Source organism: Saccopteryx bilineata, chromosome 7, assembly GCF_036850765.1.
Source record: "Saccopteryx bilineata isolate mSacBil1 chromosome 7, mSacBil1_pri_phased_curated, whole genome shotgun sequence".
In the NCBI taxonomy this organism is placed as follows: Eukaryota; Metazoa; Chordata; class Mammalia; order Chiroptera; family Emballonuridae; genus Saccopteryx; species Saccopteryx bilineata.
In genome coordinates this window covers 84,100,419-84,128,306 of record NC_089496.1, presented here as the reverse complement: position 1 = coordinate 84,128,306, position 27,888 = coordinate 84,100,419, and the positions used below count along the sequence as shown (strand labels likewise).

Genomic DNA, 27,888 nt, shown 5'->3' with positions numbered 1-27,888 from the left:
TTAGTTCATTGATTGCTTTCTCATATGTGCCTTGACCGCGGGCCTTCAGCAGACCGAGTAACCCCTTGCTGGAGCCAGCGACCTTGGGTCTAAGCTGGTGAGCTGATGAGCCCGTGCTCAAGCTGGCGACCTCAGGGTCTTGAACCTTGGTCCTCTGCATCCCAGTCTGATGCTCTATCCACTGCACCGCCGCCTGGTCAGGTACGAAGCATCAATTCTTTGTTGTGGCACTTTAGTTGTTCATTGATTGCTTTCTCATATGTGCCTTGAATGGGGGGCTCCAGCCAAGCCCCTTGCTCAAGCCAGCAACCTTGGGCTCATGCCGGGGACCATGGGTTCATCTCTATGATCCCATGCTCAAGCTGGTAAACCCACACTCAAACTGGATGAGCCCATACTCAAGCTGGATGAGCCTGCACTTAAGCTAGATGAGCCCGTGCTCAAGTCGGCAACCTTGGGGTTTCAAACCTGGGTCCTCAGCATCCTAGGCTGACACTCCATCTACTGTGCCACCACCTGGTTATCAGTTGCATCACTTTAGTTCATTGATTGATTCTCATATGTGCCTTTGATGGGGGGATGGGGGAGCTCCAGCTGAACCAGAGACTCCTTGCTCAAATCAGTGACTTTGGGTTCAAACCAGTGACTTTGGGCTTTGAGCTAGTGACTTTTGGGCTCACCAAGGACCTTAGAATCATGTTGATGATCCCATATTCAAGTCAATGACCCTGTGCTCAAGCTGGCAAGTCTGTGCTCAAGCCAGAGACCTTGGGGTTTCGAACCTGGCACCTCAGTGTCCTATGTTAACACTCTATCCACTGTGCCATCACTGGTCAGGCGATCTCTATTTTTTAGATGAGTAAGTTTGGGCCCAGAGGTTAAGTAATGTGTCCAAGGATTCTCAGAAGGGGAAAGTGGCAAAGTGAAGATTTGAACCTGGGCAGCTCAGCACTAGAGTTTGAGTTTTTAACCTCTCTGCAGTATTTCCCTCCAGCTATCTGTGTGCGTGGTAAAGGCTTGGTTGCTAAAGAATGGGGAAAGGGCTTTGGCGGGCAGCAGGTCCTTTCATTCAGCCTGAAGATTTTTCTTAAGGTAATCCACCCACGTTGTTAGTCCCTAGAGTCTACTCTCCCTGATTCTGGAGCCACTCTGGTAAAGTTCTCTGGAAAGTACCTCTGGTCTGCTGCAGGCTGTTATTCATCTGCCTGTGTGGTGCAGGAGGAGGGGATCTGGGCATCCAGTCTCCCTGTGAACATATTTTCAGTTTCCCTATGTGTTCAGTCCTTCATCTGTTCTCCACCTTTTGATGTCTGTGGTGTTCTCCAAGTCCTGAATATCTCGTGTGAAACGAATTTCCTCCCTTCTGTTTTTTTTTTTATTCTGCTTTATTAGTTGCCATCTTCCATTAAATCTTTTCTCTCTGTCTTCTCTTCTTCTTATTTCTTTATTGACATTTTAATGGAGTTTCTGGAGGGAAAAGATGTATTTGTGGTTACTCTGCCTTGTTTAATTGAAAGTCTAGGAACTTAGTGCAATATTTTATACTGTTGGTTCAACCAAAGTGTTTTAGCCACACCAAATAATTTGAATCCTGTACTGAATCTTGAATCTAGGTATTTTGACTTCCTGGCATGGGCAATTTCTTAAACCTTGTGTGAATGGCAAATTTGAATAGCGTGGGCTTTTTATATGTTCTTGTTCAATCCACTGACAGCCTTGTTCTCCAGATTGACATCAGTCATTTTTTATTTCTAAGGAATGTATGTATATATATTTTTTCTTATTTTAACAATGATATAAAGATTAGTGTACAAAATTTAGAAACTACAGAGAATTATAAAGAAGAAAATCACCTGGATATAATTACCATTACTATTTCTTTCATCCTTCTTTATTTTGTTCCTCACATTAATTAGAATTTTTTTAAAATCAGGTTTAGTTATATATATGATTTCTTTAAAATGTATTTAGTGCTTATGTAGTGTTTATGTGATCTATATTAATTTAAGCACTTACTAATTCACTTAGGTTCTATATAAATTAGTTTCTACTCTTAACATCTTATGAGCTTGTCCTCATATTGTTTTTCACTCTTTTAAAAATGTGTTATAACCCTGGCTGCTGGCACAGTGGATAGAGCATCATCCTAGAGTGCCAGGGTTGCCAGCTCAATCCTAGGGTCCCAGGTTTGATCCTGAGGGTGCTGGCTTGACCCTGTGGGTGCTGGGTCAAGCCCCAGTCAGGGCACATATGAGAAGCAATCAATCTGGATACACAACTAAATGGAAGAACAAGTTGATATTCTGTCTCTCTTCATTCTTCTTTCTCTCTTTCAAAAAAAAATGTGTTCTATAACTTGGATATTGTAATTTCTCAGTTATAAGATAATCTGATTGATTTCTATCCTTCTTTGCTTTTCTTATTTTTTTTCTTTTATTTTTTTATTAGAAATAACAATGCTTTCGTTATCCTAGCACATAAGTATTTTAGAGCATCTCTGAATTTTATTAGGATAAATTCTTAAAAGTAGAATTACTGAATCAAAGAGTATAAACACTTTTTTTTTTTTTCATTTTTCCGAAGCTGGAAACGGGGAAGCAGTCAGACAGACTCCCGCATGCGCCCGACCGGGATCCACCTGGCATGCCCACCAGGGGGTGATGCTTTGCCCCTCTGGGGCGTCGCTCTGTTGCATCCAGAGCCATTCTAGTGCCTGAGGCAGAGGCCACAGAGCCATCCCCAGCGCCCGGGTCATCTTTGCTCCAATGGAGTCTCGCTGCGGGAGGGGAAGAGAGAGACAGAGAGGAAGGAGAGGGGGAGGGGTGGAGAAGCAGATGGGTGCCTCTCCTGTGTTCCCTGGCCGGGAATTGAACCCGGGACTCCTGCACGCCAGGCCTACGTTCTACCGCTGAACCAACCGGCCAGGGCCAGGGTATAAACACTTTTAAGGCGGTTCTTGATATATGTTGCCAAAGAGCCATCTAGAAAAAAATTGCACTTTATACTGTCAGTCAGGTAGATCAGTTAATCAATACTCTTTATATATGGTTGGCTAATTAACTGTGAATATATCAGTTTTTCCAGCTCCACCTCACCCCCCTTTAAAAAAATTCATTTAGTAGGTGTTGAGTGCTTACTGCATTGCAGCACTGTGGGAAGCTCTGGTCTACAAATCGAACCAGAAGCTTCAGGAGCCCGTGGGCCCCTCTGAAATTGTACACATAGTTTAGTGTGCATGTGCATTTTGGGGCGGCAAAGGAGTTACTACTTCGTTGAATTCTTAAAGAAATGTGTGCCCCAAGAAAACAACACTGTGAATATATTGGTACTTTTAATACCTACTACAACTCTGGGAATGAGATAGCAGAGATATTATCTCTGTTTTGAGGTTAAATGACTTGTTTTTATTCACATAATTTGGGTAGTGGATCCCAGAGTAAAACTCAGGTTTCTGCCCATTTTCTATAAATTTGTCTAAAGTCACTTCAGAAAGAAACTTTGCTGAATTTGAGGTAGAGTATTTCTGATTTTACAATTTAGTCATGATATCAAGAGAGAAAGAAAACGATGTAATGCATGCTATGTTTTTAGAGAGCTCATAAATAATGATCACATTCTTTCTTAATGTTTTCACTGTCAATTCAGCTGTTAAGTCTGGAGTATTGTTGGGAATTGATGACAGATTTACTGGTATGTAGCTTCTAGAATCTACCGTTGCTCTCTGTTTGAAAATCAGTATTGGTCCTGGCCAGTGGCTCAGTGGATAGAGCGTTGGCTCAGCATATGGACATTCTGGGTTCAATTCCTGGTCAGGGCACACAGGAGAAGCAACCATCTGCTCCTTCCCTGTTCTCTCTCTCCCTTCTCTCCTCCTTTCCCTTCAACAGCCAGTGGCTTGGTTGGTTTGAGCAGGGCCATGGATGCTGAGGATAGCTTCATTGGAGCACATCAGCCTCAGGCACTAAAACTAGCCAGGTGCTTGAGCATTGGCCCTTGATGGGGTTGCCACGTATGGATGCTGGTCAGGGTATGTGGGAGTCTGCCTCATTGTCTCCCCTCTTACCTTTTTTTTTTTTTTTTTCTCCAGAGAGAGAGAGGGATAGACAGGGACAGACAGACAGGAACGGAGAGAGATGAGAAGCATCAATTATTAGTTTTTCATTGCGTGTTGCAACACCTTAGTTGTTCATTGATTGCTTTCTCATATGTGCCTTGACTGCGGGCCTTCAGCAGACCGAGTAACCCCTTGCTGGAGCCAGCAACCTTGGGTTCAAGCTGGTGGGCTTTTTGCTCAAACTAGATGAGCTCGTGCTCAATCTGGCGACCTCGGGGTCTCGAACCTGGGTCCTCTGCATCCCAGTCCAACGCTCTATCCACTGCGACACCGCCTGGTCAGGCTCCCCTCTTACCTAAAAAAAAAAAAAAAATTAGTATTAACATTTGCCACTTTATAACTTTGGTGTTTTTGACACATAAAAGGTATTTACAGCCCTGGCTGGTTGGCTCAGTGGTAGAGCGTCGGCCTGGAGTGTGGAGGACCCGGGTTCGATTCCCGGCCAGGGCACATAGGAGAAGCACCCATCTGCTTCTCCACCCCCCCCCCCTCCTCTCTGTCTCTCTCTTCCCCTCCCACAGCCAAGGCTCCATTGGAGCAAAGATGGCCCGGGCGCTGGGGATGGCTCCTTGGCCTCTGCCCCAGGCGCTAGAGTGGCTCTGGTTGCGGCAGAGCGACGCCCCGGAGGGGCAGAGCATTGCCCCCTTGTGGGTAGAGCATCGCCCCTGGTGGGCGTGCTGGGTGGATCCCAGTCGGGTGCATGCGGGAGTCTGTCTGACTGTCTCTCCCCGTTTCCAGCTTCAGAAAAATACAAAAAAAAAAAAAGGTATTTACATATGTAAAATTTTAATTGCATCCTCTTCAAAATTTATAGGTGTGTATTTCATCTGAGAAAGGTATATCCAGTTATAATTTTAAAGCAGTGATTTATGGTGATTGATGTTTCAAATTGTTTTTCAGTTATATAAATAAAATTCTGAATAATGGTTTGACATATTCAGACACATTGCATTCTTTATCTTTAAAGTGACTCCCTCCTGAGAGAAGTGCTGTTTCACTTGAGCAACCAGCCCCTTTAATTATTTCTGGTGTTTATATTTGTCTACATGCCTGCAAGCGGAATTTCATTAAAATATGAACAACTAAGGTTCCTTTTATAGCCTGGCATCATGAAAGGTTTTTCCTTTCATCACACTTCTAGATTTTACATCAGTGGGAGATATCCTTCACGACTTCCTTGTCAGTCCTTGTGAGATACTCTGCTCGTTTTCTCCTCGCACACATACACCACACAGACGCATGTGTATGGGCATACTTTAATATACTTACTGATTTCTTTTGCCATATAAATGAAAATCATGCTTTAAAATTTTTTTCTTTTAGTATCTGCTTTGGAAAGTGTACTGAAACAGGCATTGGGAGGTATGGGGAGAAAGCCATGGGGCTTCAGAGGGAGGGGCAGGCTGTGGGCTTTGAGAGGTGTGAGGGTGGGGAGTCAGGGATTACTCTATGGAGGGGAGAGTGTGGGGAATGGGAAGAATTTTGGGATGGATATTTGAGCACAAGCAAAAAAGTCCAGAGGCCTGGAGAGCACAGGTGTGTGGGAACTTCAGGCAGTGGAGTTTGGCTAGACTAAATATAGGGAGAGAGGATCTAGAAAATTGAGAAAAGAGAGTTGAACTTAAGTTGAAACTGTGAGGGAGGACTCTTAAAAAGTTTACAGTGGTAAATGTATATCTCAGAACTTCATACATAAAACTGCCATACTGTTAATGACAATTATTGGTGAATGTCTTGTAACTGCAAGAAATTCTGTGGCTTTGCAGTGGTAGCTGTGAGGTCTCCCTCAGCCACTGTGGCCATTTGTTGCTGCTCAGGCTTGGACTACTCTCCCGTTTGTAGCTGTTGCCTGCTGTCCTCTGTGCATTATCACAGTCCTTGGAAATCCTATTTGGAAACCTCTTGCTGCCAGTTCTTTTAGCTACTGCTGTAGGAACCCTCTATAGCAGTCTCTGTCCTAACGCCTTCCTTCTCTGCTCAGCCTCAGTTTTTGCCATTATGAAAATCCTAAATTCCTTGCAGCTTAAAAGGGTCTGGGTAGAAAGAAAATCTTGATGTTGGAGACCAAGCAATTTTCTTCTCCCACTTTGAGAATGAGAATATTTCCCCGTTCTTCTTTCATGGAACTTCAGTGTTTCCTGCCGTCTCTGGTGTTATAGTCTTGGGGTACCCCCTTTGGGCTGTTACAATACTAAGGTGGAGCTGTTCTCTTTTAAAGAATGGGGAGACATGTTGCTGGGTCTGGAGTTATAATGCAGATTGCTGTTTATCTTAGAAATAACATTACAGATAGCTATTAATCATGGTTCAGCTGCAATTTAGGAAGTTTTAATCAACATTTAAGAAATTTTAACCCTGTTTCTTGAGGGAAATTTCACTTCAAGTTCTGAATAACCAATATTACAGTAAAGGAAAACTTAAAAACAAACAACTATGCTTTTTTATTAATTCTTTTTAATGTTTATTTTATTGATTTTAGAGAGAGAAGAAGGGAAAAAGAGAGACAGATAAAAACATAGATCTGCTCCTGCATGTGCCCTGACTGGGGATTGAACCGGCAACCTCTGTGTTTTGGGACAGTACTCTAACCAACCTAGCTGTCTGACCAGGGCATTTTTTTATATTCATTTTTGTAAAGATTTTATTTATTGATTTTACAGAGAGAGGATAAGGGGGATGGGAGTGAGAAGTATCAACTCATAGTTGTTTCACTTTAGTTGTTGACTGCTTGTTGAACGTACCTTGATCGGGCAAGCTCAGGGTTTTGAACCGGTGACCTCAGTGTTCTAGGTTGACACATTATCCACTGTGCCACCACAGGCCAGGCACAACCATGCTTTTTTGTTGCTGTTAAGGTTGATTTCTTTATTTTTTTGTCTGTGCTTAAGTAATATTCAAAAACAGTTTAAATCCTTCTGATGGACATCTAGGATATTTGAGGGGTGTTTTGGTTTTGTTTTGTTTAGAAACTAACAATCATAAGCACATTTTTGAAAGGTTTACAAGAGTATTATGGTAACAGTAATTTTGAAAGCTTTCAAGAGTGGAAGTGACTCATCTCCAGGGAACTTTCAGGTAATTTATAAACAGTGCTGCCTGCTAGATAGAGGTTTGCCTTTTAACCTTGCTAATTATGAAGAATCACTAGGATTCCTCATAGAATCTGTGACTTCTAATGATTTTCATTCATGAATGTTCACATGAATTTTTATCTCAGAGATTTTAGTTAGAAATTGTTAGCTCTATTTAAGATCATATTCTTAAGTTTTTTGCATACGTAAATGAAAACTTCCCTTTGTATTTTAAGCTTTTTTGTTCTTTATTTATAGGTACTCTGTAAATTTTCTTGTATAATTTTTTCATGTAAGGAATGATTTCTTCGCTTAGTAAGATAATCTTTGAAAATAAAGGTGTTTAAAATTATTTTATTGTAAAAAGTTTTAAACATACACAAAAAATAGAAAATTGTGTACCAAACCCCCATTATTTATCACCCAGATTCAACTAATATGAATAGAAATTGTAACATCAGGAAATATTGACTGTTTTCTTCTGTTATTTTTCCTGTAACTATTTTGCAAACCAATGTGTTAATTTGCAACTTTTATTTTATGTTAGATGATGTGATGCCAGCCACTTACTGTGAAATTGACTTAGATAAAGAAAGGAAAGATGCATTTGTATACGCTATCAAGAATCACTACTGGTACCAGATGTACATAGATGACTTACCAATATGGGGTAAGTATTGTATATTATATTTAAAGTTTGGGAATATTTGCATAATAAACAAAATTTGTATAATGATTCTTTAAGGTGATTGTACACTAAATCAGTAAATGTGTTTTTACTATTATCCATAGAATGATTTAAATACCAATTTTATGGTCTCCTGTTATTGAAGGGTTTTGACATTGCCAAACCTTACGTGAAACTTCCTCAAAATACTGCTTTTATGTAGTATAACTTCATATTCAAAGGGTTGAAAGGTGCTTTGAACAATCTGAAATTTTCCCTATTCCCCATTTTCTCATATCTTATTTTGACTTACACGATCAAATGCAATCAGAGAAACTAAATAGGACTGTGAAGCTTTATTTTGGCTTTCTCATGTGGAACTGTGGTAGCATGGATTTTGGATATGATAGGTTCCTGAATGACTTGTTTTGCTAGTTCCTATGTTATTTTACAAAAGTATATGTTTATTTTATTTTATTTTATTTTTTTCTGAAGCTGGAAATGGGGAGAGACAGTCAGACAGACTCCCGCATGCGGCACGCCCACCAGGGGGCGATGCTCTGCCCCTCTGGGGCATCGCTCTGTTGTGACCAGAGCCACTCTAGTGCCTGGGGCAGAGGCCAAGGAGCCAACCCCAGTGCCCGGGCCATCTTTGCTCCAATGGAGCCTCAGCTGCGGGAGGGGAAGAGAGAGGAAGGAGAGGGGGAGGGGTGGAGAAGCAGATGGGCGCTTCTCCTGTGTGCCCTGGCCAGGAATTGAACCCAGGACTTCTGCACGCCAGGCCGATGCTCTACCACTGAGCCAACCGGCCAGGGCCTACAAAAGTATATATTTAAAAATTTTTTAAGTTTTAGCTTTTCATTTCTAATTTTTTATGTATAGTTTGTTTATCCCTGTTAATACAACTGTATTCATAGTCCAAACATTGTTTGTGTTAGACTTAAGTTAATTAAAGTGCAAAGTACAGCCAGCTATCATATAGCCAGGATGTTTGGTCAGATTTTTCTCTTAGTGGTTTTCTGTTAGCCTTTTTTTTTGGGAGGGGGGACTATAGACACCTATTCTTATATAAAATCAATATTCTGATTATTAAACTTGTTTGTAGACCACTGTATTCATGAGCAGTAAACTGAAAGACTGAACATATTGTAAATATAAATAGTAAGCATTTCATATAAATGACTAATTAATATTGCGTTAACACAGACATTTCTGTGATCAGCTCTGAGGGTAGCAGGAAGATGTGCTGAAAATTTACTGATGACTTCTGAGCCTGTGTTTTAGGAGAACTCATTAGAGTGGGTTTCCATTACTTTGTTATATTCTATTTTGTTTTGTTGGTTCTGTTGGTTTTCTTGCTTGCTTGCTTTTGGTGAGAGAACAGGCTCCTCTCCCAGTCTTTTCCATTGCTTGTGGGTTTCTTGTCTGGAACTTTATGTTTATTCTAGTCATTTCTATGGCCTCCTTTCAGTATGGCAACTGTGCTTTTGTGTCTTTAATCTTTTTAGCCCTGGGATTCCAGGGTCTGCCATGTTTAAGGGAGATTCTTTTGAATGTCCTAGGGCATCTGAACCATGAGAATCCTTGTCAGAACTAAAATGTTTTTTTATCTAGCTTTTCTTGGGATAAAGGTTTGAGAGTCTTTTTTTTTTTTAATTTAGTTAGAGGAGGGGAGGCAGAGACAAACTCCTGCATGTACCCTGACTGGGATCTACCCAGCAAGCCCACTAGGGGGCAATGCTTTGCTCATTTGGGGCCCTTGCTCCGTTGCAACTGGAGCCATTCTAGCACCTGAGGCAGAGGCCGTGGAACCGTCCTTAGTGCCCAGGACCAACTTGTTCTAATCAACTATGGCTACAGGAGGGGAGGAGAGAGAGAGAGAAAGAGAGAGAGAGAGAGAGAGAGAGAGAGAGAGAGAGAGAAAGAAAAGTAAGAGGGGCTGGGATGGAGAAGCAGATGGGTGCTTTTCCTGTGTGCCCTGAGTGGGAATTGAACCCAGGACATCTGCACGCTGGGCCGACACTCTACCACTGAGCCAATGGGCCAGGGCCAAGGTTTGAGAGTCTTTAAAAAGCCTCCTTGAGAATAGCTTCTTCCTTGGTATAATTGTGTTTCCACTCCCGGAATTTTCAGAGTAGATAGGTGAATAAACCTTGAAGAAATTAATTATTAGAAGGATTTCATTATCTCTGTACAACTGCAAACAAAACAAAACTGTATTCCTTGAATTTGTACCAGTTAGAACAACTTTGGTTAATAAACAATCCTTAATAAGAAATAATCCTTTTTCCCCCCATAATACTTTAATGAAATGCACTGATTACAGAGGGAAGGCCTTAAGGATTAACTTTTAGAGCGTAAAGCTCTTGGGGAAGTATGCAGGCTTGGGAAAGGAACATTGGATAAATAGCTGACATAGTATATGGGGACATGGGAGATAGATCCTCAGCTACCGCTTATTGTCCTCACAGTATGGGTCTTCCCCTTACAGTATCCCACATCGTGATCAAAATGATCATTTTAAACTGTTGCCTCATTACCATTTATCTTTAATACTTCTTTCCTTTTTTATTGATGTATATTGACTTGCAATATTATATTCATTTCAGGTATATAACAGTGATTCGATATTTATGTACATTATGCAGTGACCACCATAATAAATCTAGTTATCTTCTGTCACCATACAGAGTTATTACAGTATTATTGGACTATATTCTCTATGCTGTTTCTTTCCTGTGACTTATTTTATTACTGGAGGTTGTGCCTCTTCATCCCCTTCACCCATTTTGCCCAATGTTTTTATCCTCTCACCTCCTATTCTGTGTACCTATGAATTGAATTCTATTTTGTTTTGCTTATTTATCTTTTGTTTTTGTTTTTTTTTAGATTCCACATCATACAGCATTTGTCTTTCTCTGCCTGACTTATTTCACTTGGCATAATAATACTCTCCAGGTCCATTTATGTTGTTGCAAATGGCAAGGTTTCATTCTTTTATATGGCTGAGTAGTATTCCATTGTGCCATTGTGCATATATATCACATATTTATCTATTCATCTATCTGTGTACACTCAGGATGTTTCCATATCTTGGCTATTGTAAATATTGCAATGAACAGAGGGGTACATGCCTTTCTGAATTAGTGTTTTTGTTCTTTTTGAATAAATACCCAGAAGTGAAGTTGCTGGGTTGTGTGGTAGTTCCATTTTTAATTTTTTGAGGAACCTTCATGGTGTTTTTCAGTACCTGTACCAGTTTACATTCCTTTCAACAGTATATGAGGTTCCTTTTTTCTCTATATCCTCACCAATAATTACTTTTGTCTTTTTGATAGTAGTCATTTTGACAGTGTGAGGTGGTATCTTGTGGTTTTGATTTGCACTTTCCTGATGATTAGTGATGTTGAGCACCTTTTCATGTGCCTGTTGGTCATCCTTATATCTTCTTTGGAAAAATATTTCTCCAGGTCATCTGCCCATTTTTTAAATTGGATTGTTTGTTTTTTTATATCTGGTTGTCTGAGTTCTGTATATACTTTGGATATTAACCCCTTATTAGATAAACCATTTGCACGTGTTTTCTACCCTTTTTGTTTTGTTGATGGTTCATTTCCTTTGCTGTGAAAAAGCTTTTTAGTTTGGTGTAGTCCCTTTGTTTATTTTTGCTTTTGTTGCCCTTGCCTGAGGAGACATATCCAAAAAAAATATTACTAAGACCGAAGTCACAAAGCTTACTGCCTACGTTTTTTCTTGGATGTTTATGGTTTCAGGTCTCCTTTCAATTTAATGATTTCCAGGGAATAGGTCCAAAACTTGAGGAATTAAGAAGGAGGCATTTTAAGTTTTGGTACTCATATAGACATGTGTGCAGCTTATTCGAAGTAGGTAAATCATAGGTTATTAGAGAAAGTACTGGATGGGGACCCTGGAGGCCTTCGTTTTAATTTTAGTTTGACCACAGCAAATGGATAACCTTGCCAGATGATGATGTAGCTAGCACTTACCAGAAATTTTGAACTATTAGGGAGTATACACAGGCAAGGTGATAATTATTACCGTGAAGGTGATACTAATGACGATGCATGAACTTCGAGGATCAAATTAGTGATAGATTTTGCTGCACTGGTTTTTATTTATTTATTTATTTTACTATGGTGTGATCCATGGTAAAATAAATAAATTGTGTTTGCCAAGTAGTTAACAACATGTAGGCGGCCAGCCTGCAATTTTGCCTTATTCTAACCATGAGGAAAATAGTAATATTGCTTCTTTAAAAAACATTTTATGGCCCTGGCCAGTAGGCTCAGCGGTAGAGCATTGGCCTGGCGTGCAGGAGTCCCGGGTTTGATTCCCGGCCGGGGCACACAGGAGAAGCGCCCATCTGCTTCTCAACCCTTCCCCCCCTCCTTCCTCTCTGTCTCTCTCTTTCCCTCCGGCAGCCGAGGCTCCATCAGAGCAAAGATGCCGGACGCTGGGGATGGCTCTGTGGCCTCTGCCTCAGGCACTAGAGTGCTCTGGATGCAACAGAGCAACGCCCCAGATGGGCGGAGCATCGCCCCCTGGTGGGCATACCGGGTGGATCCTGGTCGGGCACATGCGGGAGTCTGTCTGACTGCCTCCCCGTTTCCAGCTTTGGAAAAATGAAAAAAAAAAAAACAAAAACAAAAAACATTTTATGACATTTTGATAGTAATGTATTTTAAACATGTATTAAGTGAAATTACATTGTATAAAATGTTGTTTCTTTTGTAGGTATTGTTGGTGAAGCAGATGAAAATGGAGAAGATTACTATCTTTGGACCTACAAAAAACTTGAAATAGGGTTTAATGGAAATCGAATTGTTGATGTTAATCTGACTAGTGAAGGAAAGGTGAAATTGGTTCCCAATACTAAAATCCAGATGTCATATTCAGTAAGTATTAAAACAATTTTATGCAGGGGAGGTGTTTGTGACCTCATATCAAAAATTAAGTGTATTTTACATCTTAGTAAATGAATGTATAGCCTGAAATGGGATGAAAAGTAATATTATTAAAACTGTATTTCCTCAATGTATATAAGCCTCTTAAAAGCAGGGAGTAGATTTGCTTCAGGCTTGTTGTATTAGAGACCAACTATGCATTTGCAAGACCTGCTGATTGCTAAGCAAAGTTTACCATTATCACTGGGCTGCTAGTTAACCTAGTCATGTGTTTTCATGGTTATGTTTTTAGATCGCAGTGTTTCTTGTTATTGCCTTTTTTACTGTTGCAGATAGAGATGATGATGTATTGAAAAGTACTGGGTGGGTATAATTTACCATGTTTTGCTTTATTAGTTAGAATAAGATACTTATGCAGAGTAAGAGCTCGTCAGAGTCCCTTGTAACTGTTAATCTAAGTACAGTCTATTAAGATGAAAAATAGTGGAATGAAGAGAAATTTGATATAGGTAGCTTCTCTTTACCTGGTTTTCTGGTAACTGGAATGAGGCAATTGCTAGTAGCCAATTTTGAAAGTTTTTCGGGCTTTGTGCATATGTAGCTAATGCAAGTAATATTTGCACAACTGCACTAGTGAAGAAATTTGATAGTTGTAATAAAAACTATTGCAATCTAAAGATAAAGATGTACAGGTTAGTATTTTATTATCTTTAGAGAGAGATGAAGAGGGAGAAAGAGAGAAAGAGAAACATCAATTTGTTGTTCTACTTACTCATGCTGTCACTGGTTGTCTCTCTTTTTTTTTTACAGAGACAGAGAGAGGGATAGATAGGAACAGACAGACAGGAATGGAGAGAGATGAGAAGCATCAGTCATCAGTTTTTCATTGTGACACCGTAGTTGTTCATTGATTGTTTTCTCATATGTGCCTTGACCGGGAGGCTACAGCAGACTGAGTAACCCCTTGCTCGAGCCAGCGACCTTGGGTCCAAGCTGGTGAGCTTTTTGCTCACCAGATGAGCCTGCGCTCAAGCTGGCGACCTCAGGGTCTTGAACCTGGGTCCTCTGCATCCCAGTTCGATGCTCTATCCACTGTGCCACCGCCTGGTCAGGCACTGGTTGCTTCTTTTTTTTTGTTTGTTTTGTTTTTGGGGTTTTTTTTTTTGTATTTTTCTGAAGCTGGAAACGGGGAGAGACAGTCAGACAGACTCCCGCATGCGCCCGACCGGGATCCACCTGGCATGCCCACCAGGGGGCGATGCTCTGCCCCTCCGGGGCGTCGCTCTGCCGTGACCAGAGCCACTCTAGCGCCTGGGGCAGAGGCCAAGGAGCCATCCCCAGCGCCCGGGCCATCTTTGCTCCAATTGAGCCTTGGCTGCGGGAGGGGAAGAGAGAGACAGAGAGGAAGGAGAGGGGTGGGGGTGGAGAAGCAAATGGGCGCTTCTCCTATGTGCCCTGGCCGGAAATCGAACCCAGGTCCCCCGCACGCCAGGCCGACGCTCTAACTGGCTGCTTCTTGTATGTGCCCTGGCTGGGGATTGAACCTACACATTGGCATGTCAGGACGATGTTCTAACCAACTGAGCTCACTGGCAGGGTTAATTTTTCAATTGGTCTAATTGATTGAGTTCTTATTACATTTATAGAGTTGGAGTATATGTCAGCAAGAGTGAATTCTTTTTTTTTTTAATTTTAATTTTTAGATTTTATTTATTCATTTTAGAGAGAGGAGACAGAGAGAGAGAGAGAGACAGAGACAGAAGGGAGGGAGGAGCAGAAAGCATCAACTCCCATATGTGCCTTGACCAGGGAAGCCCGGGGTTTTGAACCGGCGACCTCAGTGTTCCAGGTCGATGCTTTTACCCACTGTGCCACCGCAGGTCAGGCAAGAGTTAATTCTTTTTTATTTTTATTTTTTACAGAGACAGAGAGTGAGTCAGAAAGAGGGATAGACAGGTACAGACAGGAATGGAGAGAGATGAGAAGCATCAATCATTAGTTTTTCATTGCGTGCCTCAACACTTTAGTTGTTCATTGATTGCCTTCTCAAATGTGCCTTGACTGCGGGCCTTCAGCAGACTGAGTAACCCCTTGCTGGAGCCAGCCATCTTGGGTTCAAGCTGGTGAGCTTTTTTGCTCAAACTAGATGAGCCCGTACTCAAGCTAGCGAGCTCAGGGTCTTGAACCTGAGTCCTCTGCATCCCAGTCCGATGCTCTATCCGCTGCGCCACTGCCTGGTCAGGCAGGCAAGAGTTAATTCTTGAAAAGTGAAATGATCCCTCTAAATAAAGTTGGAAGGTTTGTTATTACACAGAGAGGCAAATTGGTTAGTTAATCATGTTTCAATTTCTGAAATTGGTAGTAATTTTCCTCCATTTCTCTAGTTTCTTATTCTAAGTGTGTAAATCTTTTCAAATTTTTCTCAGTTTTGTTATAGATTATTAATTTATTTACTGGCCTTGATTTTCAAGTGAAAACTTTTTTTCAGGTGAAATGGAAAAAGTCAGATGTAAAATTTGAAGATCGATTTGACAAATATCTTGATCCATCCTTTTTTCAACATAGGGTAAGTCAATTGAGTATTTTAAGACATTCAATTTGTGCTCCAATCAGTTTGACAAACATTGAGCACTGTGCTTGCGCTGTGGATCACCAAGATTTAACTAATGAGTTCAATATCGTGAGGTTTGGTGGGGAAGATTAGAATACAGTTTAGGACATGTTACTTTTACAGTGTCTGTAAGACACTGAGCTAACAAATAGAGATACTGATTAGCTAGTTGGCTCTATCAATCTAGAGTTCAGGAAAGAAGTGCGGGCTAAGGATACAAATTTTGCAGCCATTGCCTTGCAGATAGTGTTTAAAGCTGAGCATGGATATATAGTCATCAGGGACTAGTTGTTACTAATTGGTCAAGTAAGATGAGTTCTGAAAGTAACCATTGGATTCATCTAGAGTCATTGGAGAATTTGCCAAAGTGCTGGTGAGACAAAATCTGAACAGAGCCAGTGTAACAGAGAATGGGAGGAGAGGAATTGGAGATAGCAAGTTTGGCTGCTAAGGGGAGCAAAGCAATGGTGCAATAGCTAGTAGAAAAGATGGAGGCAGGAGGTTGGGTTTTTTTTTGAGATGTAACAAAAATATGTTCATATGTTGAGTGGGTTTCAGTAGAGAGTACAGAATGGATAATGCATGAGAGGAGAATTACTACAGATTTTCCTTAGGTAGGCAGGAAGGGATGGGATCTATTGCGTAAGTGCAGGGACTGTTTCTAATACAATGACCATAAGCACAGGCCTAGGAGCTCTAGCTCAGGGGTAGTCAGCCTTTTTATACCTACCGCCCACTTTTGTATCTCTGTTAGTAGTAACATTTTCTAACCGCCCACCGGTTCCACAGTAATGGTGATTTATAAAGTAGGGAAGGAACTTTACTTTATAAAATTTATAAAGCAGAGTTACAGCAAGTTAAAGCATATAATAATAATTACTTACCAAGTACTTTATGTCAGATTTTTGCTAAGTTTGACAGAATAAATCTTTATAGAACAACTTACTATAGTTAAATCTATCTTATTTATACTTTGGTTGCTCTGCTACCGCCCACCATGAAAGCTGGAACGCCCACTAGTGGGCGGTAGGGACCAGGTTGACTACCACTGCTGAATACACTCTGTCCCTGCCACTTGCAAATTTATTTATTTTGCAGATAATTTGCCACTCGATCAAAATACTCAGTTCTTTTATCTTGTCTCCTTAGTAGTGAAGCAAAGCTTATAATACCTTGCAGAGTTGCTATGAAATTCCATTTAGATAGTGTATCTAAAGCTCCTAGTTCAGTTTGACACATAGTAGGTGCTCAGTAAGGGGCAGCACTGGTGCTGTAGTTAGTTATTCTAAAATTCATGACAAACCAGCACTGCTGCTCCAGGCTTAGCAACACTAGGGGTACTGGAGTTAGCAGTTGTAGGGTTAGTCACCCCTTTGTGATATCTGATCTCTTTATTTCTAAGAAATGTCTTCTTTGATATAATAATTTAAAAATTACACAGTACTTAATTTTTTGAATGAAGGGATATTATAAAATGTCAGGTTAGTATTAGTACATTGTAATAAATAATTATTTAAAGTTCATGTCTTTGATTAGAAAATAGTTTTGTTAGAAATTTTCGCATTATAGTAAGAAACTTATTACTAAATAGTAACTATGTAAAGTGTTTTTTTCTCTTCAAAAATTTGATAAATTGACAGAAAGCAGATATGAGTAATATTTGATCTTTATATGATCTTTTCTTTCTTGTCCTTTTGGGGCCTTTAATTTCCCAGAGTGGGAACAAAAATCTTGGGAAAAACCTATAACTATAGACTGCTTTTATAAATTCTGAATGATACTTTTGTGATAAATTTAAATTTATATGACCCTTTTCGCAGGCATTTAAAAATTTAATGCCTTTATTACTTTTTTAATAATGTCAGTAGGTGTTCAGTAAATTGTAGAAATAAGAAAGAAATGATCTTCTGAAGAGGCAGAGGCAGTCGGCTGTCACCTGTTTTTCAGGGAGAGCCATAGACTGTTACTTGCCTGAATGCCCAGGGTAGGTAATAGCCAGACTGTCCTTCATCCTAGTGCACAACTCAGCATGTAGCCCAAGTTAGAATTTATCTTAATTGTACAAGATATCCTTCGTGTTAAAAAATTCTATGTATGTACTTGAATGTATGTCAATGAGAGGTTTTATGGGAGAGAGGGTTTTGAGTTGGGCTTTAAACAGTAGATCGGATTTTCAAAGGTGGACGGTGTAGATCCCATGTGAGAAGGAATACATTGGTGGAAATGAGTATGCTGTACTTATGGGTCACTGAGGAAGAATGGATGTGGTTGGAATGTAGGATACATTGGAAAGAAAGGTTGGCTAGATGAAGTGAGGTGGCCATATCACAAAGGGTACAGAATATTGGGGAAAATAGTTTAGATTTGATATGCGAGACAATAGGGAATGTCACTGTGAGGTTTGATGTTGTGATATATAAACTTGACATTTCAGAAAGATTCGTTGGGTAGATTTTTATAGAACAGATCGAAAGGAAGGCGAGATAAAGAAGGCCAACTAGGAGGCCATTAAAACTATTAGGGTGTGAGGTGATGGCATTGGAACGGAGAGGAATAGATACAAGAGACATTTTGAGGCCCTGGCCGGTTGGCTCAGTGGTAGAGCGTTGGCCTGGCGTGCAGAAGTCCCGGGTTCGATTCCCGGCCAGGGTACACAGGAGAAGCGCCCATCTGCTTCTCCACCTCTCCCCCTTTCCTTCCTCTCTGTCTCTCTCTTCCCCTCCCATGCAGCCGAGGCTCCATTGGAGCAAAGATGGGCCGGGCGCTGGGGATGGCTCCTTGGCCTCTGCCCCAAGCGCTAGAGTGGCTCTGGTCGCAACAGAGCGACGCCCCGGAGGGGCAGAGCATCGCCTCCTGGTGGGCAGAGCGTCACCCCCTGGTGGGCATGCCGGGTGAATCCCGGTCGGGCGCATGCGGGAGTCTGTCTGACTGTCTATCCCGGTTTCCAGCTTCAGAAAAATACAAAAAAAAAAGAAAAAAGAGACATTTTGAAGGAAAAATAAAAGCCTAATCATTACAGGGAAAGATTAAGAAGGAAGAACCAGAGATAATATCAGATTTTCAAAGTGAAATGTTAGTGTCATTAGCAGAAGTTATAAATCAGAACCGAGTTGTAAAAAAATAAAAGAAAGCAAGTTGTTATACATGAGGCAGAAGATTAATACTTTAGGGCAGCCTGAAATTCCACAAAGGCATTCAAGTGGCAGTGATCATAGTTAGCAAAGGTTTTAGACCTGAATGAGGAAGAGGGCTAGAGATTTGGGGCAGGGTGGGGGTTGGTGGCAGAGGGCGTTGCCATCATCATTGGAATGCTAGTTAAAAGTTCTGAGGGCAGGAGGAAGTCTCTGCAGGGTACCAAGACTGGAGCTTTTGGAAAAGTTCACAGAGGGTGGGAGGAGCAGCAGTCAGTGAAGCGGGATGGACAGTGTGCGAGCGCAAAGGTCAGGCATGGCAGGAGAGCAGGGAGAGTGGGGGCAGCTAACTGAACACTGAATCGTTTAGAAGTTTATTGCAGGCCTTTGAGAGATTTTTGTGGGGCAAAATGAGATGGTATTGTATTTAGGAGTAACTGAGGGTAGTAGAATCTGTAGTCTCTTTATTTGAAAAGTGTTGGCGTTGAAAGGAGAGAGGTAAGAAGATTGAAACAGTGAGTGGACAAATGATCAAGCAGATGCTTTAAAAGATGATAATTGTAATAACTTATAAAAGTATTGTTAGTGTTTTATTATGTGTCAGACACTGTATGCTTTACACTCATTACCTTGCTTAAACCTGGTACTGTAACAAGCCTAGGGAGTAGATACTGTTATTGGGAGGGACCTGTGGAGGTTGCTGATGTTGGAGAAAGGTGCAAGTTTAGGGGTGCACTGTGAGAGGGGGAAACACCTCAAGGGTTAGAAGAGACTAGAGCCTAGTGGGAAGATTGAATTAAGAGGAGAAACAACTTCTAGGAGGTTGACAGGAGGAATAAAAGGCTGGAGGATAAACAGGAAAATAAATGGAATTGGGGCCTCAAAGAGAGAAGTTTTGGATCGATTCCTAAGGAACTTTTGGGAATTAAAATATAGAGGAATCACTGTACAGTGCCACAGACCTGGTTGAAGCCAGATGCGCTTGGCTCTGAGATGCACTCAGAGATGCAGTAATCGTGACTATATGAACCAGTATCTGGACATAATTTTGTGACACGTGTGGGTGAAATCAAATGTTCCCAGAGCCTTGGGAACATTATGAAACCAGGGGTTCCCTCAGTGTTCTCTGCACTGTGGGTAGCTAACTTGGAAAGGAGTGGACGATGATGACGAGGGAGCGGAGAGGACAAGCTGCAGGTGAAGCAGATCATGCAGGAAGGTGGCCTGCGCCCAGGGTGGCCGGCTCTGATGGGTTAGTCTTGGTGTTCTGAGGGGATTTTCAGCTCATTGTTGATCAGTTAGAGGGAAGGGAACTAACATTTATTATTTACTGGTCTGTGCCAGACATGGTGCCGTACTTTTTTCATATGTTATTAAACCATGTAAACATGAAGTAGTATTATTTCGTTCATTTTTGATATAGGAAAATTGGGGTCACAAAGCTAGAAATTGGCAGAGCCTGGGCTACCCAGGCCTGTTTGACTTTAAAGCCCCATGTCCTTTCTCTGTTCTACTGAATAGCATATGCTATGTAACCAAATTGTACATTATTTGTATAATAAGTTTGACTGTAACAATCTGTATAACAATATCATGCTTTTGTGCATCTGAAGTTTACTGTAAAGTTTATATAGTGAAAACTCATCCCCAGTGTCTCTGAAGTTTGGATTTTTTACATAAAAGTTTTTTTTGCATTAATATCCTGTGGTCATCATGGAGCCTGTGAAATTTGTGACTGACATTTTATGTACCCATATTTTATTTTCTATTATTTTAGATTCATTGGTTTTCAATTTTCAACTCCTTCATGATGGTTATCTTCTTGGTGGGCTTAGTTTCAATGATTTTAATGAGAACTTTAAGAAAAGATTATGCCCGATACAGTAAAGAAGAAGAAATGGATGACATGGTAAGCAAAACTTTTATATTGTATTTATAAAACAGTTTAACTCAGTATTCTTTTAAATATTGGAATGTAGGTACACAGTCTTGAGATCAGATGAGTTTCAGAATTCAGAATTTTTTGGCTTTATAAAAGTGTAGAATTCTCAGAGGGGTTTCAGTTCAAGTTTTGCATGAAATAAGGATATGTCAAACTTATGAAAGAAACTTTCAGTTTTTAGAGCTTTTGATTTCAAAATTGCAGCTAGGAGGTTGTAGACCTGTGTTGGCATCTAATACTGTTAAATATTGCATACAATTCAGAGATGGGGCAGAAGGTTTAATTTACCTTTAGTTTAATAGGTTGGGGTTGTCTTCTAAATTTTTTTACAAAATTATAGAACAATGTTGTGAGGAAAAAAATGTATTCTGTACGATGTTAATGGCTATTCTATATAGATATGATCCATCTATAAGTAAGTTGGGAAACTGTTAAACAGATTTACATTTTAATAAGTGAATGTGCATTGTGAAGTATCAGAGGCTAGATAAAATGTTTGGTACTTCTCAAACATATCTGACCAGCATCTGCCTCCCCCCAAAACAGATTATTGTGAGAGACTGACATTTCTTTAAAAACACTGTTTTAGATACTTGCTTACTTAGGTTGAAAAGGAAAAACCAGATCTCTTTTTTAAAATACCATTTATTAAAAGTTGCTATTATTGCCTGACTAGTGGTGACACAGTGGATAGGGCTTCGACCTGGGACACTGGGGAGCCAGCTTTGAAACCTTGAGGTTGCCAGCTTGAGCACAGGCTCATCTGGCTTGAGTGTGGGATCATAGACATGATCCCATGGTTGCTGGCTTGAGTCCAAGGTTGCTAACTTGAGCAAGAGGGTTACTGGCTTGGCTGGAGGGCACCCCCTGCCCCCGTCAAGGCACGTATAAGAAGCAATCAATGAACAACTAAAGTGACACAACTGTGAGTTGATGTTTCTCATCTCTCACCCTTCCTGTCCGTTAGTCTCTCTCTCTCTCTCTCAAAACAGAAAAAGAAAAAAAAATACTATTTAACTATCCGATATTTTCCCCATATGTTTTCTTAGGTTCCAGGCTATAAAAGACATTGTTAGGGCGCTCAGTACTGGTTGTTGTTTTTTTTTTTTTAAAGACAGTGTCATTTTATTTATTTATTTTTTTACAGAGAGAGAAAGTCAGAGAGAGAGATAGACAGGGACAGACAGACAGGAACGGAGAGATGAGAAGCATCAATCATTAGTTTTTCATTGCGCATTGTGACTGCTTAGTTGTTTATTGATTGCTTTCTCATATGTGCCTTGACCGTGGGCCTTCAGCAGACTGAGTAACCCCTTGCTGGAGCTAGTACCTTGGGCTCAAACCGGTGAGCCCACGCTCAAGCTGGTGACCTTGGGATCTCGAACCTGGGTCCTTCCGCATCCCAGTCCAACGCTCTATCCACTGCACCACCGCCTGGTCAGGCTCAGTACTGGTTTTGATACTCTTCTCCACCTGGCCTCTGGTCATTTATGAGCCAGTCATGAAGTAAATGATGAATAGTGTCTGAAAGTAATATTAAAAGAATCGATGTGCTGTTCTCCCAATTTGAACTTCTTTTTGCTCATAGACCCTTTTCTTTTTCCATTCTTTGAGATTTTTCTGAGCACAACTGGGAAACACCTTTTTGGGCCTCAGTAAAACTGGGGCAGTGATTATTTTCTTTTCTTTTTCTTTATTCTTCCTTTTCCCCCTCCAAATATTTGGAGTCCCTTAGGGCAGTGATTATTTTAAAGTTTCTTTTTTCAATATCTTGAACCTCTCTAAATGGCTTTAAGTTTGGAGAGAGGAAACTTACAATTGTAATTATAAAACTTTACCTGGTTTCTGTATTTTAATTTCCTTCTGAATGATTTTCTCTTTTCTCTACCTATTTTTGTATTTAGGATAGAGACCTAGGAGATGAGTATGGATGGAAGCAGGTACATGGAGATGTCTTTAGACCATCAAGTCATCCACTGATATTTTCCTCTCTCATTGGTTCTGGATGTCAGATATTTGCTGTGTCTCTCATTGTTATTATTGTTGCAATGATAGAAGATTTATATACAGAGTAAGTGCTTATACTTTATTACTTTTTTCTTTAATAGTTTTAATCATTGGAAACTTTTAAGTCAATCATAATTAAATATTTGTTTATTTCAATTCTTAGAATTTAAATAGCAGAAATGTCATTATTGCAGACAAATTAAATAATGCACAATAATCTTCAGCTATAAGTATATTTTTCTGTTACATGCTTCCACCTGCTAGCCTTACTGAACATTTTGTTTGATTATAAAGGTTATGTCTCATTAGAGATATGAGCAGAGTTACTTATAGCCCAAAATTGTTTGACAAAGTGAATAGGCATTTTTTTTTTTGAAAGCTGAAGATCCAGTTAGATCTTCATAAGAAGCACAAGGCTTTCACAGTTACTGAATTAGTTCTTCACATTTAACCTCCAATACTGGGAGCCTCCCTATAGAGCAGAAGAAAGCATCGTAAATAATGGTGTAAAGAGTATTGTAGAAGGCACATAAGGTTAGAAAAATAATTAGGTAATTTCTTACCCTGTCTTTGTGGCTTCTGGTACATTTTTCCTTTATGATCAAAACCAGTTGCAAGAAATTCTTTTTTAATTTTACTTTATTTTTTATTAAGTGAAGAGCAGGGAGGCAGAGAGACAGACTCTTGCATGCGCCCTGACTGGGATTTACCCGCAAGCCCCCTATAGGGAGATGCTCTGCTCATCTGGGGCTGTTGCTCCATTGCTCTGCAACCGAGCTATTTTAGTGCCTAATGCGATGTCATGGAGCCATCCTCAGTGCCCGGGGCCAGTTTGTTCCAGCTGAGCCATGGCTGTAGGAGGAGAAGAGATATATAGAGAGAGAAGGGAGAGGAGGAGGGGTGGAGAAGCAGATGATCACTTCTCCTGTGTGCCCTGACTGGGAATCAAACCCAGGACTTCCATACACTGGGCTAATGCTCTATCACTGAGCCAACCGGCCAGGGTGCAATAAATTCTTCATTTGAGGTTTTTAGATTATGAGAATAGTATTTGTACAAAGATCTCAGGTCTCTATGGATTGGTCCTATAACCTTATGCTCAGAGAGCCATAACTTCAAAGTAGCAAACATACTCAGAACCAGGGTGGCAGAGATTTAATTCAAGCACTTTGGATGCTACCCCATGAAGTCCTCAATCAGAATGACATTTGTCTCTGGTTACATTTTATACCTCTATTTCCATTTACAATGCATTCTTTCCTACATATGCTTGGCATTTGGCAGACTAACAATAAAATGTTGCCAAAAGAATGGCTCTTTAGTTGTATATTAAATATTTATACTCAGTTGCTGTTTTTTCCACGAGAAAATAAGCTCTTTGAGAGCAAGGACTGGGTTTTAACTTATCTTTGAATTCTCAAAGTACCTACTTAAAGAACTTTGCATGTGGAAGGTAGTCAATTCGTGCTTATTGAACTAACGTGAATGTGTATTTTTCAACAAAGCTATTTCTCTTTAGTAGTTTGTGTTGTTTTTAATGTAACCTTTGCAGTTTATTTACTGTGTAAACTTTAAAATAATTTACCAAAACTTAAACTTCAGTATTCTTGTTAGTTCATATTTTAGAATATATTTCAGATGAACTAAATCCCAAAAACAACAAAAACATTTTAAATCTACCAAGAAGTCATGCTTTACATTAAATACTGGATTAAATTCATCGCTTCCGAATTGATACTGACCACAGTCTTACTCATGTACTAGTGGGTAACCTCTCCTAGAAACCAACTTTTTGCTTTATTTCTTTTCAAATGTAGTATTATAATTTTGGCAATTCTTTTTTTTTTTTTTGTATTTTTCTGAAGTGAGAAGCTGGCGGGGGGGGGGGGCAGACAGATAGACTGGGATACACCTGGCATGCCCACCAGGGGGCGATGCTCGGCCCCTCTGGGGCGTTGCTCCACCGGTATCAGAGCCATTCCAGCACCTGAGGTGGAGGCTGTGGAGCCATCTTCAGCACCCGGGCCAACTTTGCTCCAGTGGAGCCTTGGCTGTGGGAGGGGAAGAAAGAGAGAGAAAGGAGAGGGGGAAGGGTGGAAAAGCAGATGGGCGCTTCTCCTGTGTGCCCTGTCTGGGAATTGAACCCGAGACTTCCACACGCTGGGCTTACGCTCTACTCCTGAGCCAACCTGCCAGGGAGGCAATTCATTTTTAATAGAACAGCTCTTCTACTTATAGAGAAATAAGAAACTGCTTCTAATAGATGGTATTAATAGACAAGACATGCATTGTCATTTTAGTCTATTACTATCGATGGTGGTTCTGTGTTGTGCTTATTTGAAGTGAATATACTCAGTTGCTTTTAAGTACGAGAGCTATGAATGTTACTATGATATCAAAGTGACTAACATTGAGGTTCCCTGTTAAGTGCTTTATACACATTAGCTCTTTTAATCCTCACATCAGCCCTGTGAAGAGACTATTTATTCTACAGGTGAGAAAAGTAAATATAATAAAGGTTTACTAATTTGAGATCACACAGCTGTTTGTAAGGGGTGTTAGTAAGCTGGGATTTGACCCTAGGTACTCTTACTCCAGAATTTGTCTCTTAATTGGCTATGCTATGGAAATGAGAATAGAGATAATAAAAATATAAAATGAGAACATGAAAACCTTGCACCTAAAATTTGTAAGAATTGCTCCAGAGTGGTATTGATTCTAAAGGATAAAAAGCAGATAACGTGACATGTGAAAGTCATTTTGCCTCAGAGATGACCATAGCGATCAGCAGAAAAGAATATTTAGGTAGGTGGAGGGTCATCACCAGAGCGAGGCGATCACTGTGATATGAACTCCTAAGAAGGCATAGTGTTGGGGAAGGCACGGCGAGGCCCGGAGCGTTCGCCGCCACTGCTGCTCTGTCGATGGGGTGGTGAGGTGGTAGGTGTAGGGAAAGCATCTCCTCAGATGCTCTCCTTTTAGTCTTGGAGAGAGGAACAAGGAGGACGGCTCCCTACCTCAACAGATTGTGCAGTGTAGATGAAAATGGTCTATTTTGGGTAGGAAATGCCCAAAGAATGAAGAGGTTAAGGGTATGTCTGATTTTTAGAACTATGACTGATTGCGACTAATACATTTCCATGTAGTGGAAATGTTTCTGGGGACTGCAAGCTTAAATTTCTGGTAGTTATTTTGGACTCTCAGTGACATGAGCAGCCATTTTGAAACCTCTGTGCTGATATTAAGACTTCTGGCAGCCTGACCTCTGGTGGTGCAGTGGATAAACTGTCGACCTGGACCACTGAGGTCGCTGGTTCAAAACCCTGGACTTGCCCAGTAAAGGCACATACGAGGAAGCAATCAGTGAACACCTACCTAAAGTGAAGCAACTACAAGTTGATGCTTCCCTCCCTCTCTCCCTCCCTCTCTCTTTCACATCTTAAAAAAAAACGACTTCTTTTAGACTGGTCTTAGACTGAAGCAACCTTTCAGTTTTCAGCATTGTTAGCCTATGTCAGCCTTACAGCCTTACATACCCAGTTATAAACAGAAAATGTGTTGAAATTGTTAATGATATAGTCTGGACAGAATAAATGAATGCTGGCATTGTTTAATTGAGTTCTTGAAAAAAACTAATTTGGCTTTTAAAACTGACTTTGGGACCTGTGATCTTTTAAACATGGGAATGACACATTCTTATTTACTACCACATTTATATTTAGCTCTATCTTGATGGAAATTAAATATTGTTGTAAGGTCAGTGGGCAATGGGAAAGGTCACATGAGGAACTAGACCTGGGAACTTTGGCTAGAACTGCCCACCAAAAGAAACTTCCCAGAGGTTTTTTGGAAAAGAGCGACATCTGCCAGCCAGTGAGATTTCGCCAGGTCATATCAACTCGCCTCCACCCTAGACGACCCTTTATCCCCCACACAGTTTCATCCATGTGACTTCTCTGGCCTCTGTCCCCGGGCCAAAGAACATCGTCTGGGAAGCGCTGTACTAAATAAAGCTTTTACTATTCCACACTTTGTGGCTATGCTATGCCCTTCCTTCTTCCTCGGTGGGGAAAAATACCTTACAGTTGTAATGCTTTAACTGTTATGCTTCCATTTTAAGAAATTGAGCATAGTTATTTGAGCAGAGGAGTGCTACATATTTCAAGTATATATGATGTCTTTGTATTCTACACAGGTGGACAGTGGTATAGAATAATAATTACCAAGAATATGCTTAATTTATGAAAATATATCCTCCTACTGTACACATTAGTATGATCTTGTAGATTCTTTTAAAAAGAATATTCTGTAGCTCACACTGACAAAGTTGTATGTACTATTTATAGAAGAATTTCTAGTATTTTTTATATCTAGAATATATTTTACCTTCCTAGTTATAATGAGATTCAGAATTGGTCTTTATTGTTAGTGGGTTAAATACATTTCTATATTATGGAAAATGACACTGTCATTTATCATTTAATACTTCTCTTTGCAGTTAGGCATTTAAAAATTATTGCCTAGTTTTACTCCAGAGGGTTGGTCTGAATTTTCTAGATATCATTGCAAGAGGTGGTTAGAAATTGTTGATCTGAGGTAATGTTTTTTGTGGACCAATGGGTTTTTAAAAATTTTTTTAAACAATATAAGGAAAACTAAACAGGAGAAGTCTTAGTGTTATACCACTTAAAGTACTAGTATAGATTATACTACTTACATTTTATTTCTATCAGCTGGCAAGAATCTTAAGCAGTTAAATTATAAAGAGGAATATTCTAATTATTTTTCTTAACAGATGAATATCCTCTTCCATATGATGTGATTGATTCACAGGGTTGCAAAACAATTTTAGTGCCAGCTTCTAATATTTTTTGCCAGGTAATGTAAACTAGAGGTTGGGCAAAAGTAGGTTTATACTTGTGAGTATGGAAAACACAGAGTTTATCCTTATGTTATTATTTATTAATTATTGTATTATTTTCCATACAAAAAAACTAAACCTACTTTTGCCCCACCCCTGTATTTCTTTAGAATACACTATGAAATTTAACTGCAGATTTTAAGAAAATGAAGATCAGCTTGTATCATTCAGGTGCTATTTAAACTGGAAATTCATTCTAGGCAACCTTTTGAGATCCTTTGCAGCCAACCGGCCAGGGCCCCAGGATGATATTTTTGTGTTCCTGTTAAATTTATCTTTGAAATTAAACTACTGTTAATTTTTTTAGGCTATATGATATGTTCTTTGAATTGTTGGCTTCAATTTATGTTACATGTCTTTTTACCTTTTTAGGAGAGGATCAATGCTCAGTACAGCCATATTTGTCTATGCTGCTACATCTCCAGTGAATGGTTATTTTGGAGGAAGTCTGTATGCTAGACAAGGAGGTAACTTAGAGTTATCACTTTGTATTTTTAAT

General features: G+C 40.1%; 1 protein-coding gene across 1 annotated transcript in view; it reads left to right on the top strand.

Annotated features, from left to right (window-relative positions):
- The window catches only part of TM9SF3 (transmembrane 9 superfamily member 3), a 73,620-nt gene that overhangs the window by 16,141 nt on the left and 29,591 nt on the right, over positions 1 to 27,888 (top strand). The window contains exons 3-8 of the mRNA XM_066238141.1: positions 7,733 to 7,855; positions 12,608 to 12,768; positions 15,266 to 15,343; positions 20,297 to 20,428; positions 22,366 to 22,532; positions 27,762 to 27,856. Of these exons, the coding sequence (XP_066094238.1) occupies positions 7,733 to 7,855; positions 12,608 to 12,768; positions 15,266 to 15,343; positions 20,297 to 20,428; positions 22,366 to 22,532; positions 27,762 to 27,856 (756 nt within the window). The remainder of the gene's footprint in view (positions 1 to 7,732; positions 7,856 to 12,607; positions 12,769 to 15,265; positions 15,344 to 20,296; positions 20,429 to 22,365; positions 22,533 to 27,761; positions 27,857 to 27,888) is intronic.